This window comes from Tripterygium wilfordii, chromosome 15, assembly GCF_013401445.1.
Source record: "Tripterygium wilfordii isolate XIE 37 chromosome 15, ASM1340144v1, whole genome shotgun sequence".
NCBI classification, from domain to species: Eukaryota; Viridiplantae; Streptophyta; class Magnoliopsida; order Celastrales; family Celastraceae; genus Tripterygium; species Tripterygium wilfordii.
In genome coordinates this window covers 14,067,427-14,085,310 of record NC_052246.1, presented here as the reverse complement: position 1 = coordinate 14,085,310, position 17,884 = coordinate 14,067,427, and the positions used below count along the sequence as shown (strand labels likewise).

At 37.3% G+C, this 17,884-nt stretch overlaps 2 protein-coding genes across 2 annotated transcripts; one reads left to right on the top strand and one right to left on the bottom strand.

The window, feature by feature from the left end:
* Positions 1–6,472: 6,472 nt before the first annotated feature.
* On the bottom strand, positions 6,473–15,132 carry LOC120016038 (ATP-dependent DNA helicase At3g02060, chloroplastic). Its single transcript, XM_038868608.1, has 14 exons — positions 14,345–15,132; positions 13,776–14,001; positions 13,298–13,543; positions 12,901–13,035; positions 12,138–12,262; positions 11,355–11,494; positions 10,846–10,916; positions 9,971–10,132; positions 9,331–9,417; positions 9,069–9,242; positions 8,746–8,790; positions 7,892–8,248; positions 6,929–7,254; positions 6,473–6,858 (listed from the first exon to the last, which is right to left on the bottom strand). Exons 1-13 carry the CDS (start codon positions 14,950–14,952, stop codon positions 7,153–7,155), a joined length of 2,478 nt encoding a protein of 825 aa, XP_038724536.1. The 5' UTR covers positions 14,953–15,132; the 3' UTR covers positions 6,473–6,858; positions 6,929–7,152.
* A 1,336-nt stretch (positions 15,133–16,468) lies between these two features.
* LOC119979937 lies at positions 16,469–17,573 on the top strand. Its single transcript, XM_038822556.1, has 3 exons — positions 16,469–16,640; positions 16,794–17,460; positions 17,546–17,573. The coding sequence occupies exons 2-3, from the start codon at positions 16,829–16,831 to the stop codon at positions 17,571–17,573; spliced, it is 660 nt and encodes a 219-aa protein (XP_038678484.1). The 5' UTR covers positions 16,469–16,640; positions 16,794–16,828.
* Positions 17,574–17,884: the final 311 nt, after the last annotated feature.

Genomic DNA, 17,884 nt, shown 5'->3' with positions numbered 1-17,884 from the left:
AGAGTTACGAGAAAACTTCATAAGGATGGCGGCTATAGAGGTGGAAAATGCATCTATCAGAGCTGAGAATGGCAAACTCCTAGAGCTGAATAAACAAACTACCCTCATTGAGAATGTTGTCTCTTCCATGCCTCCTTTGGAACAAAGCACTCCAGAAGGGATGTCCAACCAGTACATTCGACAACCATTGAGCGTCGACCCAAGCAGATACTTTCCCTCGGCCCAACTTCAAGGCAGAATAATCAGCCACCACCTACGGTCGGCGCCCAACATGAAAACTCTAACCGAGGGCGGCCGACACCACTCTTCCCAGCCATGTCCTACACTCTACCATCTTCGAACCCTTCACATATGGGAGCACCATTCGACGAATGGGCTCGAAGACTTGTGACGCTAGAGTCCATAATGAACAAAGTTCCAGGAGTGGCGGCGCTCCCAGAAAAGACACCCACAAGCAGCTTCATCAACTCCCCATTTACCAACGTAATCGCCATGATGGAATCACCTCCAAGGTTCTCAGCCCCGACGATGAAGTTGTACGATGGGACTGAGGACCCTGAGGAGCATGTGGCGCATTACAAGCAAAAGATGTTTACCACCGTGATCCCACTAGATGTGAGAGAGGGTTGCATGTGTAAAGGATTCGGGTCTAGCCTGACGGGGCCAGCTCTCCAATGGTATATTAGCCTCCCCAATGATAGCATCTCTTCGTTCGCTCAATTGGTGGACGCCTTCCTCATTCATTTTGCCAGTAGTAAGAAGATACGAAAGTGTTCAGAAGATCTATTCAAAATCATACAACAACGTGGGGAGCCAACCATAGAGTTTGTAACTCGTTTCAACAAAGAAAGAGTGTCAATTCCCCGGTGTAACCCTGAGACTGCCTTCAGAGCCTTCAAGAATGGCTTACTTGTAGATGAAGGTTTATATAAAGAAATAGCCAAGTATGATTGTCAAAACATGGAAGATGCTCTCGCCCGTGCTGCGGTTCAGATTAGATGGGAGGAAGATGCTCGCCGGCATCAAAACCCGTCGAGTGACGACGAAGAATAGCGTAGTAGAAAGGATGATCAACCAGTGCCTCCTACTTCGAGTGTCAATACTCAAACAGTACCATTTCTAAAATCTCTAATTCATTTCTTTACTCGTACCTCGATTTCACTTCGAATGTTGTACTGACTTGAGCGTCGGATGGTCGACGGTTCGCCGTCGACCAACCCTCACTATATTTTTTGGGTGCAGAAAGACAAAGCAGGTTGTTAGGCAACGCTAAATTTGAGCACGATGCCTTTGACAAGATACCCTACTCAAACTGGGGGACAAAGACATATGGTGCCCGACGACAGACAAAGGTAACATTTTAACAACCCTTTCGAACTTTAGGTTAGCTCCATCCACTTGCCAAACCTTTAGACTCCGAGTTAGTTTCATCTATTATTCGCCACATTCGCGTCTTTCAAACGCCATCCTTGTAAGACAACATGACACACTCGTCAAAGAAAATCAAAACTAAATAAGAAAATTGCAAGTGAGTAGAGGATTGCACTACAGTATCAAACTGTCACTTACTCTATATCTTTGTTGTCTCGAAAGTTGTTCAATGGTTTACTCACACATTTTTTACTGTTAACTATTTTAGTATACTTAGATTTATATAGTGGCGCCGCCAAGCTTCGCCGCCATTCCGACCCACATATTAGCTCGCTTGTTTTATAGCTTATCTCTCTGCTATGCATGTTCTTTATTTTATTAATAGCAAGTTAAACATTATCTCAATGGCACTTCTTTTTAGTGAACTCACCACTTTAGGTACGCCACTCATCTATTGTTTAAACTTTAAAACCAAGCTCTATTACTAACCTATCTCTCACATTGATCTCTAAAAAGCCTTGTTTGTCAAACCCCAAATCCACTATTTCACCACTACTTTCAACACCAATTTATTTGTTTCATAGTTTATCTCTCTTTTATACATATTATTTACTTTATTATAACATGTTATGCATTAAATGCTCCCCACTAAACTCTGCTCAAATTTGTCTCTATCCAAACACATATCACCTCTGTCGCTCGATACATCTTTACGTACTAATCTATCATTACAATTCTTACCAACCTGTTTCATCACTTATACACATGCTGACATGCTTCTCGGCACACAAATTTGTTTTTCTTTTTCAGACGCCACTCTTCTGTTTTTGGTCACATTCTATTTTGTTTACAACTCACATGTTTTTAAAATACTTTAATATTGTATTCACGACAACTGCATCTCGAATTAATATTATTTTGTTTGTCACACTAATTATCATTTCATATTATTTTAACATGAATCATGCTCTCGTAAATTTCTATGCCGCATGTTAGGGCTGTTATTGGTACGGTTACCGTTACCAAACACAGAATACCGTTACTATACCGATTCTTTCAGTAACTCAAAAAATGTTACCGTATCCATTACCGGAAGAGTCGGTATACCGATGGTCGGTATCCCAATCGATCGGTAATGGTAAGTCGGTAATTGGTAAATTTACCAATTCTTAAAACCTATTTAAAAAGGAGAAGAAAAAAATGCATCAAGTAGCATTGTGCTTAATAGTCATTGTATGAGACTACAACACTTTCATCTTGCCTATAATATCAATAATAAAATTGATAGATTAATGAGAATGATCATTGTGCTACATGTGAATCAGAGAAAAGACCTATCAATCGGAGAAAAAAAGAAAGGAGAATTCACATAACATTATTCCAACAATCTATAACGGAAAATCTTTCATTTCATTAATTTTTAATATTTTTAGTATCCGAAGTGTTTTAAACTCCACAGCAGGAAAGCTAGAAGAAACAAGATAAATAAAAGATAAAAGACCATAATGGAAAGGGAGAAGAAAAGCCAGTAATCAAAACCAACAAAGCATTTTGTTATGTAACAAACACTGTTTTAAAGTTAATGAAATTGTTACGAGTGATATATAAATGATAACCCTAAAAATAATCAATGGTCTAGATTAAATTAGATCAATCTAATGGTCATAATTAAATAAAACTAAAACTAAAACTAGAACTAAAAATAATATTAATATATATTTAATATATATGTCGGTAATCGGGAAATTTACCGGTTTTGAACTTTGCTTACCGTTATCGTTACCGAAGTCATCGGTAAATTTATCATACCGAACAATTGGTAACGGTATACCAGTCTTCTGCTATTTTCGGTAACCAATACGTCGGTAATGGTATACCAATGGATAATTTACCATACCAATAACAGCCCTACCGCTTGTCATTGGCGTTTCTCATATTGTTTGCCGCTTTAAACATTGACTTGTCTTTTATGCCTTGTCTTATTACATCTTATCTTTTATCTCATGCTCACCAAGTGGCCCGCCACTTTCTACTATGTCTAATCTTGTATGACATTGACTCATGTGGTTCGCAACTTTAAAATGGCGCTTACCATTTTAAGTCGGTACTTCTCAAATTGCTCACCATTTTAAGACAGATGATGCTCGTCGAAACATACAACTGAAACAAATCCAAGTGCGCCAACCTTGGCCGCTTGAGCAAACCAAGTCGGTCAACGTGACTACTTGAGCAACATTCTAAGTTAGTCAACACGACTACTTGAGCAAATCCAAGTCGATCAACACGATCACTTGAGCAAATCCAAGTCAGTCAACACGACTACTTGAGCGACGTCCAAGTCAATCAACACGATCGCTTGAGCAAATCCAAGTCAGTTAACACGACTACTTGAGCAACATTCCAAGTCAATCAACACGACTACTTGAGCAAATCCAAGTCGATCAACACGATCGCTTGAGCAAATCCAAGTCAGTCAACATGACTACTTGAGCGACGTCCAAGTCGATCAACACGATCACTTGAGCAAATCCAAGTCAGTCAACACGACTACTTGAGCGACATCCAAGTCGATCAACACGATCACTTAAGCAAATCCAAGTCAGTCAACGTGACTACTTGAGCAACATTCCAAGTCAGTCAACATGACTACTTGAGCGACGTCCAAGTCAGTCAACTCAATCACTTGAGCTATCCAAGTCGGTCAATGCGAACACTTGAGCAACATTCCATGTCAATCAACAAGACTACTCGAACAAACCTACTGAAAATGACAATGAACTACTCTCGCAGCCAGACTTCGTCTGACAACGACGGTGGGGGACAAACTGTTGTGGCCAAAAATCATCTTGGCCCACTTGTCAGCCAACACTTGATCTAGTCAGCTAGGTTGGATGTCGGTCAACATGAGATCGTCGGTCAACGTAACCAGAATGAACCCAAGTTGGACAAGATCGTAGACGCCCAAAAGCCCACAAGCGGCTTATACTCGAGCGTCCGAAACCATGTCGGTCAATGTCAGAGTTGACCAACGCCCAAGTCGGTCAACGCCAGAGTTGATTGACGACCAAACAGATCAACGCTATGGACAGTTGGTGTGCATTGGTCAAGCCCGCCTCAGGTATCAACCATCCAACTCAACTCCATTGTATATCATGTTCATGCATACATACAATTCGTACCATGTTTATCGTATGATCAAACCATACCGAGGCAACAACTATCTCATACCGTTGTCGGACTCAGCTTCAATAAGACAAATACGACCTCTGACCCAAGCACGCCAAGTCAGTTGACATGCAACATTGAGCCGCCTGATCTTTGTACGATCTCATCCTTGACCAACCAAAACAAGACACGCGTTCTGACACCCGACACCACCTTCCCACGATTATCCGTACTATGTACTCCATGTCAGTCTTGGTCGGCAAGTAACCCCACTTTAAAAGGCCCTCTCCTCCTCAAGAGTGAGGGGGCAATCTTGGAGACTCAGACCCATAGCTCCCTCACTTTCTTCAACCTTCAGCTCATTCACAACTCCTTGCATCTTGCATCCACCATTTTCATACCAGCATTCACACTTTACGATTCTTATATCTTTGCTTTGACCAACATAATTTCGATTGACTGAATTGAGCGTCGGAGGTTCTTTGACAGGTACCCCACCGGTGCCCAAGTTCTTTGATCTCAACCTTGCTTTGTTTTTCAGGATCCCACTGTAGAAGGCCTCTATATAAATTACGTTGACTATTCAACAATTGTAGATTCGGGCATCTACAATGCTAGAAATCCACTTTGGTGCGTATACATTGAATTTGCATGGCTTTGTTTCCCCCTTAAACTCAAATAAATGGCCTAAACTAAAATAAGTTAAACCTAAAAAAGTGGCTAAACTCAACTCAGTTAAACCTAAAAAAATGTCTTATTATTAATAAAAAAAATAGGCTTATCCTTATAAATAAGGATTCCCACATCAACAACAGATGTGGTACTTAATATCATCCATGAACAATAATAATATAGCCTCCTCAGACAACCGTAACTACTAGTCTCCTACAATAATGTTTTTTCCTGATGAACTAGGACAATAATATGATTTAATCAAATAAAATTTGAGGTTTCTTTTTTATTTTATTCAGTCACCTCAAATAAAAGTATCATAAAATTTGAGAATAAATCATAAAAAATAGTTTCAGTTTATCTGGTGTCAGGTTATGTAACTTATGTAAGAGAGAAAAAAAAAACGTGCGTTTTAGTACAAAAACGGTTTTCTTGTTGTGTGAATTTTTTTATATGATTCAATGGACAATTATATCATTTCCAACTTGAGTATTGGAATATCAATATTATGATAATATTATATACTCCGGACCTAAAGTAAATACCTAAAACACCGACAATTTTGACAAGTAAAATTCATTATTTTGAGTTCCATTGTTTCAAATTAACGAAAAACATTGATTCACGTTTTAGGTCATTATTTTATATTCGCATGAGAATTTATGTTTCATCTATGTATATCTAAATATATATAATTCGAATACATTATATATATTATTATTTATTTCGGTGACCAAACGTGTTGTCGAGCCTTACTTTTTAAGAGAACACTATTACGATGGACATGTATTACTCATAGCAAATTAGCGATGAGCGTTTTATTCCATTGGACATGCCATTTAAATATATTTATATATTTAATAAATGCATATTTATATTATACATATTATTCATATTAAATAGATTTATTTTATTATATACTTATTCGATTAATTTTTTTAAACAAATTATTATAAAATTTTAATTTATAATATTTTATACTTATTAGACTAATTTTCTAAACAAATTATCATAAAATTTTAATTTATAACATTATAAAATCTAAAATATTATTTTACTCCACAGTTTTTCCTTTAGCGTCAGTTTTTTAATTCGTCAAATACCTCACAACATTTACCAAAGCTTTAAACTAAGCTTTTTTCAACAACTTTTTCACTAACATTGAAAATCAATATATAACCGCTTTACCAAACAGACACAATTCTGCGAGAGTGAATTGAAAGGGCATTGTTCACAGTGATGATGTAATCAAATCGTTCCCCATGACAAACGGGCATTTGTTCTTTCCCCGTATAGCCTATTCTCCATTCATCAGTTTATAAAATTGTGTCCAAAGAACTACTATAATAATAAGAATATTTATATATATATCCTAAATGAAACACCTGTTTGATGCTCTATTACAGACTTTCGTTCTACCCTGTTCTTCTTAATTATAAATGGAATTCTATGAACCCAAAATCTGTCGCCAAAGCTAGCCCAGTGAATCAGCAACACTTCTCCGTCAAGCTGTGCGACAGATGGGTGTTTTCTTCTATGAGTATGAGCACATTGGTATTTAGACATGTCAGCTGCCAATACATGATCTTAGTGCAAAGAAAATTAACAAGTAAAACTGGATTTGGCAAGGCAATTGCGGTCTCATATATCCTGCATAACATGAGTCGGATCAGACGATGACTTTAAAGACAACATCAATCCACAATCTAGTATAGAATACCTTGATAACTACACTGGCATGGTTCAGATCAGATGCTGAAGAGTATATGTACTCATAGGTAGTGCCTCTTCCTTTCAATATGGAAATCATATCATCTACATGATGGCAAATCGCTTTCCTAAACATCAAAAGAATTTTGCTCATGATGATTATGACCTCCGTCCACTTCTAAGTGCCCAGAATATGAGAATTAGAGATGACAGGCTGATTCTGCAGCATAGAGACTAATACTTTATAAGGGCTGGTAGAGAAGCATGAAGTTCAGCGAAGCATTGAAAGATCCAATTTAGTAGTTGTTCTCTTGGTAGCTCCAGAAGAAGTTCTGCCTGCGGGGTCAAAGTTATTAATAGAAAACACAGAAATAAGTTGAAAAACCAATGTCTATCTTCCAAAGCAGACTTCAGGTAACCATGACCTCACGAATTGACAATCCCAAAATCAGTCATCTCAAAAGATGAATTTCATCAAGGCGCAAAATCCCTCATATCACATTGGAATGCACAACATACATGCAAAAAGGTTTAGATCAAACAACTGATGGATTAAACAATGCAGGGAGGTAAGCTGAATCAACCTCATAGCGAACGTGAAATCTAAATGCAAACTCTGATGCATGGCATCTCTTATTTGTCCAGGAAAATGAAAGGACAAGTTAAGTTCTAGAGCGTTCCAATGTAGATCCTTCCACAGTTTTAGAGCCTTTGATGTAAAAGCTTTCAAAAGCCTTTCCACAGGTAGTGACAAAAATTCTGTCCCAGGCTCCCAGACTTTGTTAGATTAAAAGGAGTGGAATATTTGAGGAATCACTGGTCAAGATGCACGTCAAGTTTCCAAAATTATCTTAGACAATTCCTTCGCCAACTGTTAATTTCTTATTTCCAATGTATGAACGTGGAGGGACAGAAAACAAATTAAATTATAAAATTTCATGAAGGTAAGCAGGAAAAAACACAATACAATTACCTTTATTTGATCCTTTTCAAAGACCAGAGAGTTCCGGTGAATATCAGATGTCATTGAATCAGTCATCAGCTCAAATACCCTTTTACTCATGGTTGTTCTCATACCAACCATCTTTCCTTGAGCGTAAATTCTAGAAATACCCAAATCTGCTGCCATTCTCCTCACATAAAGCTTCTTCAATAAAATTTCCATGGAGTATGGCTCTTTTCCATACTGGCGGCGCAGATTTTCTGTAAATTGCATCAAATTCCAGATACCTTTCTCTGCAGCTTCCTCAGCTTTATTAATAATTTCAATGGGATTCTCCAGGTAATTTATGTACTCGGAAGGAAGATGAGGATTTATGTTCATATCAATCTAGCATTAAAATACATAGAAATAGATTGAAATTAAAAATAAAGAATTTAATCCGATTATATAATGGTTTACAAGTTGAAACCCAAAGATAGCATGACCAGCAATGATTTCAGTAAGGCAACAAAACTAGTCAAGATAATCCCAACCACAAAAAGCACATTCGTCTATCCAGTTAATTACATTCAAGTATATGTATAGCAAGAACGTCTTCATCAGGACAGTTATTTAAATCCCTCAAGAAAGTAATAGTAATATAAGCATAGATAGTTTGCCTTTGGTCACATATACTAATCCATGTCTGTTAAATGAGGCATTAACCCCTGTTGTGCCAGGCAAATTGTTTTCTTCAGAAAAAGATAAAAGGGTAACAATTATTGGAAAAAGCAGTTACGAAACAAAACGCGCTTTCACCTACCATTGAGACAAAAAGCCGCAGCTTCATTTCAGGACATCGAGAAATTATTTCCATTCTGATATTATAATAGAAAAATAATTACCTCAACCAAGTGGTAAGGAACTGAAACTACACAATGCTCGTCAACCTGAAAAGAAAATGTAGGGATATAAAAAGTAAAAATTCCAAAATGAGAAGCATATTGAGGAAAGGCTGGTCAGCGTGTATGTTCTTGCAAAACTGGCAAACCAGCCAGCCCGCTTTTGTCCATGCATAAAGAATTGGGTATGGTTGCTCCATCTCGCAGCTTACAAACTTAACGGCTTTGAAAAAGATAGCAGTGCCCACAAATAACACAGACAGCAAATGAAACCCATCTACCTTTCTCATGAGAAGATAAAAACTGGATCAGGAGCCAGAGGATACCTTGGACAAGCTCTCAAAAAGCATTTCAAAGAAGAGATCAATTCCAACATTTCCAACATCCCCTGTCTGTTGCTCACCAAAGATGGTACCAAAGCCTCTTATACCCATATCTCTCTCGGCAAGTTGAAAACCTTGACCAAGATCTTTGCATTCTTCAAGAGCTGCTAGCCTCTCCTAAACAGTAACGATGGCAGGAATGTTACTTCAAATTCCAGCAAATCCGAGATCAAATAAGTATCCAGTCTTAAATCAAAGCACATACCAGTGCTTGATCAGAAAGCAGTGACTTATCAGGGTAGTATAAGTGTGCATGAGCTTCTTTATCTGCCCGGCCCACCCTTCCACGCAACTGTGGACATTGAGAAAAGGCGAGTTATGGAAATCATGGCAGATTTTTGTTCAGGCATGTATGTTGATGCCGCAACTAAGAAAGGATCAATCAGTAAAAATGTTTCACTTCAAAGAGAAACTAAATGAGTAGGACAAGAGAAAAAGAGAAGCGTGTGAATATATGACATTTACAAATGCATAATTTTTTAGAGACAGGAGCGAAAGAATGGAAGAGAAGACCAGACAAGGGATTAATTGTATGCCAAGGAATTGCTCTTTTACAATAACAGGTGCAAAACAGAAAACTTCAAGAGTAGTTCATGTAAATTCAGAAAAAAGGAAATTAACATGGTGTCAAACAATGAAAATACTTAATTTCAGGAAGGTTGAAGTCAAAATCAAAATCAGATAGCACGCTCAAGATCTTTTACATTTAGCACAATTTCTGACAATATGATAACCTAGCTGTCGAATATATTTCGAAAATAAATGCTACACTGTTGGTCTTCGGCAACTTGTCATCTTGTATAATTGAGCCAAAAAAAACAAGGGGAAATTGGAAGGCCAATAACCTGATACAGTTGTGCAAGGCCAAAATGTTGAACATCCTGAATTATGATGGTGTTCGCATTTTGAATGTCAAGTCCACTTTCTACTATATTTGTGCACAGTAGAATCTTAATTTCACCTCGTGCGAATTTCTCCATGGTTTCCTCTAGTTGTTTTGAATATTGCTGCAAAAATAACAAATCACAAATTATTATTATTAAGAAATGAATTTTGACTTAAAAAATGTGTTCCAAGAGTAGCTTTTGATAGTGTTAGAATATATATGAAAGGTGTGAAATGCATCAAATCAACAAGTTAACTTATTGGGTTGAAAGGCGAAATAACTAATCTTAACATGATATCGGAGCGAGAGGTCTTGGATTCAAACCTTAGCCTCCACAATTTAAACTCCATTTATTAGTGCCCCAAGTGTTGGCCTTTATGTGTTTGCCTAATGTCAGGCCTCGTTTGTTGGGCCTTCGGAGTTGTCCAACCCACACATGAGGGGAAGTGTTAGAATATATATAAAAGGTGTGAAACACCTCAAACCAACACGTTAATTTATTGGGTTGAATGGCGAAATAACTAATCTTAACATATAGGAATGAAAAGTACAGTAGATTCCATGATATTGATTCTAATTATTTCTCATATGTATTCACATAGTCAACCCCAACATTGTCTGGGATAAAAGCTTTAGTGATGATGAAAAATTGGTTGACTTGTGACATCAGACAATTAGAAGTTTGATCCGCTATCTCATGGGATGATAAATTTTTAGTTTTCTGCACCAGTGTAAAACTTACAACTTTATGAAATTATAAAACTTCTAGTAGCTTGATTGACTTAAAAACATATCTTGTAAAACAATCAAAAGAATCTAAAAAGATGAAACCACCTTCCCATGTGCAATAGCTATCTCAACATCTGGAAATGACTGCTCAAGAAAATCCATAACTTCTTCAAGTCCTGTGCCATAAGAATGGAGGTTAAACACATATCAAGTAAAAACATTAAGTAACTGCAAAGGTATGCTTCAGAAATACCACCAACTGAAGAGAACTAACATGTGGATAAACAGCATAATTTCCATTTCCATTTTCTTTTTCTACTTCTATTTCTTTTTCTTCTTTAGCGGTGGCACCTATTTTTTAATCCAACAATCACCTCACTCTATTAAGTGCACAATTGGGGGAAAATGAGCAGAAAAAGAGAATTTACTGATTAGAAAAAGAAATATTATGGAAAGAATAGCAACAATGAATACTGTGAATACCTAACCTCTAATCTGGCCAGATAAATAATTTGAAAGCAAATATCAATCACATATGACAGAAAAAAAAGTATAAACTTAAGTTCTATTCATAGACAATAGAATATATAGGATAAAAATAGCCATGGTGTTACCTTTAATACGAGGCAAGACGTAGAAAACTTGGCCACCACGGTCCAACTCATAATTTATGGCTGATATCACTTTTTCTTTGCTGTACGATGAAAGATGGGTTTTAATAGGAACCCTTTCTGGAGGTGGTGTTGCAATCAAACTGAAAAGAGAAAAATTAAAAGATAAATATGGATTAGCAAATGACGACTATTATCACTACGCTAATGTCCTTGCAAAATTACACGAGTACCAAAGTTGAGCTAGGACTAGTAACTTTTGTCAATGAATTTTCAAGATGAGAAAATTGTAATCATATCAAAGCACCCATTTGTCATTGCTCAGACATATTACCTCACCCCAATAAGCACTAATGCTACTACCTCATGTTGGCTACAAAAGAAGGCTCATTTACCAATATCCATCATATGTCCAAAATGGCCCCATGGGCCATAAACTACCAACAAAATGTCATTTTATAGTTCACATGATATGAATAGGGAGATGTGATGTTATCAACCTTCAAATGCTCTACGCTTTGATGCTGATCCACAACATTGGCATTGCCTTTTTATTATTATTATTGAGGCTGCCGAATCAAATGCATGAGATGCATAGTAAGAAAAAATCGCAGTGATTTTGAACTTCACCGCTGAATTGAATTCTCGAATGCTTAACAATGACAGTTTAAAACTGCAAAATGAACTGGACGGCAGGCACCCCATCTTCTGCTTCAGTACAGCCTTTTTTATTTATTTACGACTGAAATATATCTCACGATTTTATTTTTTTCATATGAAAATTACCTAGCATCACGAAATCCAGTCAATGCTAGATAAAGCGTCCGCGGTATAGGAGTTGCGGAGAGAGTAAGAACATCAACCGAAGTTTTAAATGAAGCAATCTTTTCCTTCTGTTTGACACCAAATCTCTGGAAAGCAAAGAAAAATATATGCATACTGGTTAAACATTACTAAAGAATGCTGGTAATAGATCTTATTAACCCACATCCTTAAGACTAAATTTCACTTCGCTTTCTGCAGCCCTCCTATTCTACATGACCACAAGGTCGTACATAGAGAAATACAGGAATAAGTGTCAATACATATTTGATACGAAAATATATATAAGTTTAATTACTCCAAATAGCAGAGAAGTTATGTTAATTTAGCACTACGCATCATAGAATTAATGCATCAAACACGCACTAACTACAGACAAGGAAACCAGTGCTTCATATTGATATATGAACAGAAACAAACGACAATATTAATCAAAGAAATACTAGCAATACACAATTTACAATCAAACAGTAAAAGACCACATTATTCATGGCTGGTAGCTTATACTCAATCATCTGATGGCCTATTATTGAACCTGAGAAGTATTATGCTTCACATGGATAGTAGGTGTCACTGATAATTATGAAGTCAGAAGGGCAGCAAGTGACCCAATTTTCAGCCCCATAATCAGTTTGAGTAGGTCATCTTAAATGAATAATGCCAGTTGAAGTATAAGCATCTAGAAGATATTTCACAGCAGATGAAGCCCATAGGAAGTAAAGCAAACCTGCTCCTCATCAACGACAAGAAGGCCTAGATTGTTATACACCACACGATTTCCAAGAAGTGAGTGAGTGCCCACAATAATGTCCAGATGACCATCTCTAATCATGTCTAAGTACTCCTCCTTTTCTGCTCTGGTCTGCATGTTGTAACAAGTATTGTCAGTCTCTATTAACTGCTTTCCATCCCTACAAATGATGGTTAAATCATCAAAGAAAAGGAACAAGACAATTTAAATGGAGGTTTATTCCTGCAAGTCCAGAAATCCAAATATACATACACATGCACCAGGAGAGCCAAAGTCTTTCACTTAGATTTTGAAAGACCGTTTTTCCCCAGTGGCTTGTCCATTTATTTGGTTTAGAAGTGAAGATCATTAACGTTCATTTTGTTTCTCCTACCTGGAATCGACTCAGAAGTCCAACCTTGATGTTAGGATACTTGGAAAACCGCTCCCAAATAACATCAAAGTGTTGTTTGGCAAGAACGATTGTTGGTGCTAATACCATGGCTTGCTTTCCTGCAGAAATTACACAAAAAATAGCACGTAGAGCGACCTCTGTTTTACCAAAACCTACATCTCCACATATCAAACGATCCATTGGAGTTTCTCTCTTTGTCAAATCCTTCTCAACGTCAAGGAAAGCCTGTGACAAAGGTTTTAAAAATAACAATAATAGTAAATCCACCCATAAACATGTTTTGAAGAACTGTTAACAAAATAAAATTTCTTTGTCACGCACTCCAAAAATAGTAAAACCATACCAAAGCCAATGAAATGGTATAGTATCACAGATTGACAATAAAAATACAATTAAAATGAACCTCACTTACAATCTTACCAATGCAACAGAATAGGAAGCATAATTGCAATTATACCTGTTTCTGATCGGGTGTGGGCTCATAAGGGAATTGAGCAGTAAATTCAGCCATGGCAGGACTCTTTGGATAGGGAGGGCGTCTTTGCTTCAACCTATCTAAATACAGTTCCATCAAGTCAACAACCATTTTCTGGATCGCAACTCTCCCTTTCGTCTTTCTTCTCTCCCATGCACTAGGGTCACCCAATTTGCTCAAAGTCCGAGGCTTTTTTGTTTCATTTGGACTGGAAAATTGACAACAATATTAAGCATTTCTGTACAAATTAACAGAATGCATTTGTTCGGTAAAAGAGAATCCCAAAAAATAAAGTCACTTCAGACACACAATTAAGTTAGTTTTAGAAAAGAAATGCATCATGACAAGAACATAAACATGGACGAAAGTTCTGGATCTACAGCAGATTGATTATGGTGTCCTAATCCTTCAAACTAAGGGTAAAGACTGTGATTTTCGTAAGTACATTGTGATTTGCATATGTACAATCCTCATGCTAAAAAAACCTTATATTTCAATCCAAGCAGCAACAGAAGCAAACAATTTTGCCACAACAAAATTAAAAACCTTACAGATAGTATCTATAAAGCATGCGAGACGCCTGCTTGACAGGAAGCTTCGCCATGCCATCTGCATACTCTATGAACACGTATTCAATTGGCTCTGTAGAATCCTTTCGCAAATCAAATTTAATACCCACAAATCTCCCAATCCCAACCTTCTTATGGACCACATAATCTCCGCGTTGAAGTGTATAAGGGTCTACCTTGTAATTGAAAACCCCGCCTTCTTTCCCTTCCCTCTCCCCCTTCAGCTTCCGCAAACCCCTTTGCTGCTGCTCCTTCACCATCTGTATATACTTGTCAGCCTCTTTGGAATCAATGACCTGCCTCGAGAAAGCATCACGCTTTCCGTAGTCCCTTCGAATTCTTTCGTTGAGCATCGAAATTGGGTCGGTCTCTGGCTCCAGCTTCTCCCTCCGCCCACCCAATTTGGAGGCTGAAAGGCCCCCGGTGTAGACGGCCTTGGTGGGTAGGAGCCAATGCTTGCACTTGTAATTGGGTTTGCGCTTGTCGTAATGGCAAGGGCAGTTGATGGTGGTCAAGCTGAAGAGTTTACCGAGTTTGGGAAAGGCAGGGAGCCAAAGAGCAAATGGCGTGGCCTTGTCAAGACAAGCCATAGCCGTACTACTGGACAATCGAGGTGAAGAGAGGAAATAAAATCAAAGGGAAGGTTTTGGAGGGGTTTAACCTTTTAAGACAGAGATGAGATGACGAAAATCTAAAAACTACATATTTATATGGTACAACTACAATCTGCTGCTGTTTTATCTGCTATGTAGTGTAGTGGTGTAGGGAAGATATTTATGGCCTAAAATGGGTTTGTTCTTTTTTTAAGGGAAAAGTCTGTATATTATTAAGAAACATCAGGTGGCAAGTCTGCCAATACAACGTTCTGTAGCTAAAATGGCACATTGGAATATTGGATGCACTCCAAACACATGGAGTTAAACAATTCAAAGCAATTTTAACAATAAAATGAGCTATCTTGCTAAAATTGTGCAGGTATTTAGAATCTCCATTGAACTCCAAATGTCACCAATCAGACAATCACACTACCATCTTCATTAAGCCCTACCTCTAAAATGTGCTAGTTTTCTTTGTTAGTTTCAAATTTCGATTAATTGTTCACACAATTAATAATATTACACACAATACATTTTCGATTGTTGAATTATTACATCAACAATGCTATAGTATAACTAGCTGTATACCCCCACATGAATGTCCTTCGCATCATCCCAAATTCATTAAATACTTAATTTAATATTTATGATTTTTCAGAATTCTCATGAAAACCTGTGCTGTAACAATTTCTTAGAAGTTGCTACTCAACGGAATCACTCTGTTTTTGTAGCTTGGCAATAATTGCAGTTGCATCACCCATGTGGGAGCTTGCTAGTTTTAAATAATCACGTCGATCGTTTTTGAGAAACGAGAAGAAGAAAGAAAGGAAATTAATCTTGTCTTCAAAATTCAAATACAAAATTACTCCACTATTATTATACTAACTGTTGCTGTTGGTCTCAATGTTTATCCACTTAATTTACTTAATTAACTAGTTTTGTTTCATATTGAATTTGCTGCACTAAAAGTAAAACCAAAACCAAAACCAAAAAAAAATACTACCACTTCAAGAATGAGCTCTTGGACTGCTTTTCTTCTGGGTTGTAGCTTCATCAAACTGATCTGCTGCAAAGGTCAGCAATCTGCACACATACCACCTTCGCGGATAGATATTATGTAAAATGCTGCAAAGAACGTTGATTTACGATTGATTGCCAATATTGATGTACGTATGTTTAGGATATGAGTGTTAAGTTGATGATACCCTTTCCATTTTAACTTGATCTTGATTCTTACAGGACATGGGGCGTTAATTCAGTCCACAATTATGGCTGGCTACTTTGTTTCCATTTATTTTGTTTTTTTGAGATTACTTGTCTTAATCATGGAAATGTAATATTCTGTTATTCAATATGATCTCGTATGTCCATAAATATATAATAGTCCCCACTCTCCCCCTCCGTTATGGCATATCTTTCATTTTCCCGAAAGAAAGTAAGACCACTACTCTATTGCTTTTGGATTTGAGCTGGGTTTTCCACAAGCTTGAGGCACTTCCATGGACAACCATCAAGCTTCTGTCCCGGTACTACACTACTCCTTTGCTGACTGATTTTTTTTACTAGATCGACGTACGTTATACCTGTTGGCTTGTTTACACAGATATTTAGATTGAAAGTGAGTCTGAGATGCTGTGCGGCATGTCCAAAGAAAGCAGAGAAGAAGTTGAACAAAATTCATGGTATTTTTTTAAAATTTTATTTTATTTGATATTTAATTAATCATGGCAGAATTCTCTCTTTCTCTCTCGAAATTAATTATAATTTTGGTGGAAAAGCATATATAAAATTATTTATTCCATTTGTTTTCGTTACTTTTTCTTTTTTTTTGTTAGGAGTGAAATCCGTCACCATAGATTACGAGGAGGGAATGGTGATTGTCTCAGGGAATGTAGACCCTAAAATACTTATTGACAAGTTTGCAAAGTGGGGAAGAAAAGCACAACTTCTATCCTTCCAAAACCAAAAGGACTCTTCTTCTGATCAACATCTCAAAATTGCCAATGATAATTTTGATTCCGACGATGATGACAGCTGTCATTGTGAGGCAAACAAGAAGCAAAATGGTTCAGTCAGTCGGCAACATCCTAGTCTCAAAATATCTGCTCAGAGCAGCAAAGAGAAACCCAACATCATCATCACTAAAACAAGAAAAGGCAGGTTTGCTTGGTTTTGGAATTTGTTTCGCAGGAAGAAGTCGTCGTCGCCGGAGTTCAGTAGAGTCAGATCTCCTACAACTACCAAAGGGAGCAGCGCAGATACTGGCAGGTATCCCAGGCCAAGAAGGCCCAACAACAACAGATATCCTTTTGAGCCCATTTATGAAACCCCAAGGAGTAATAATTGGCCATATTCGTATCAAAGGATAATGTTACTCTCCCCCCCTCCTCCGCCTCCTCCTCCTCCTCCTCCTTATGGAATATACGGATCAACGGCAGCACGAAATCACCCGCAGACCATTCACTACAGTAGCTATCGAGACAATTATTTCCCTGACCTAATGTACTAGCAAGCTAGCTACTTATCTACAACATGTTTTGCTTGAACAACTTCATAGGTCTTGTTTTATTTGCATCTAATGTTTAAGAAAACCAACAAGTCCACAATCTGATTAAAGTCAACAATTGATAATATGTTCTAATCCAACAACCGTTAGTCAACTAGTATGAAAACGTACGGAATAAAAAACAATAAATAAAACAAAAATAATAAGGAAAACCCAACATGGAAAAACCTCAAGTGTATCAAACAATCAACTTTGGAAATAATTCACTATGAGAATAAAGATTACAAAGGTTCTAAACCGAAGACACCTTAGTACATCAACTATTCAATGTATGTTTCGCTAACTGCAGCAAGTATGATATTCAATGTATGTTTCTCTAACAACAGCAAGTCCATTAACCACACGTGCTTTGGGAACTAC

What these genes read in the sequence shown, in the direction of transcription:
- LOC120016038 (XM_038868608.1), bottom strand. Translation starts at nt 14,952, where the DNA reads ATGGCTTGTCTTGACAAGGCCACGCCATTTGCTCTTTGGCTCCCTGCC. An exon ending in CCACACCCGATCAGAAACAG is followed by an intron (nt 13,544 to 13,775) that starts GTATAATTGCAA and finishes CCTTTGTCACAG; the next exon opens with GCTTTCCTTGACGTTGAGAA. An exon ending in GACTTCTGAGTCGATTCCAG is followed by an intron (nt 13,036 to 13,297) that starts GTAGGAGAAACA and finishes TACAACATGCAG; the next exon opens with ACCAGAGCAGAAAAGGAGGA.
- LOC119979937 (XM_038822556.1), top strand. Translation starts at nt 16,829, where the DNA reads ATGGTGATTGTCTCAGGGAATGTAGACCCTAAAATACTTATTGACAAG. An exon ending in AATTATTTCCCTGACCTAAT is followed by an intron (nt 17,461 to 17,545) that starts GTACTAGCAAGC and finishes CTAATGTTTAAG; the next exon opens with AAAACCAACAAGTCCACAAT.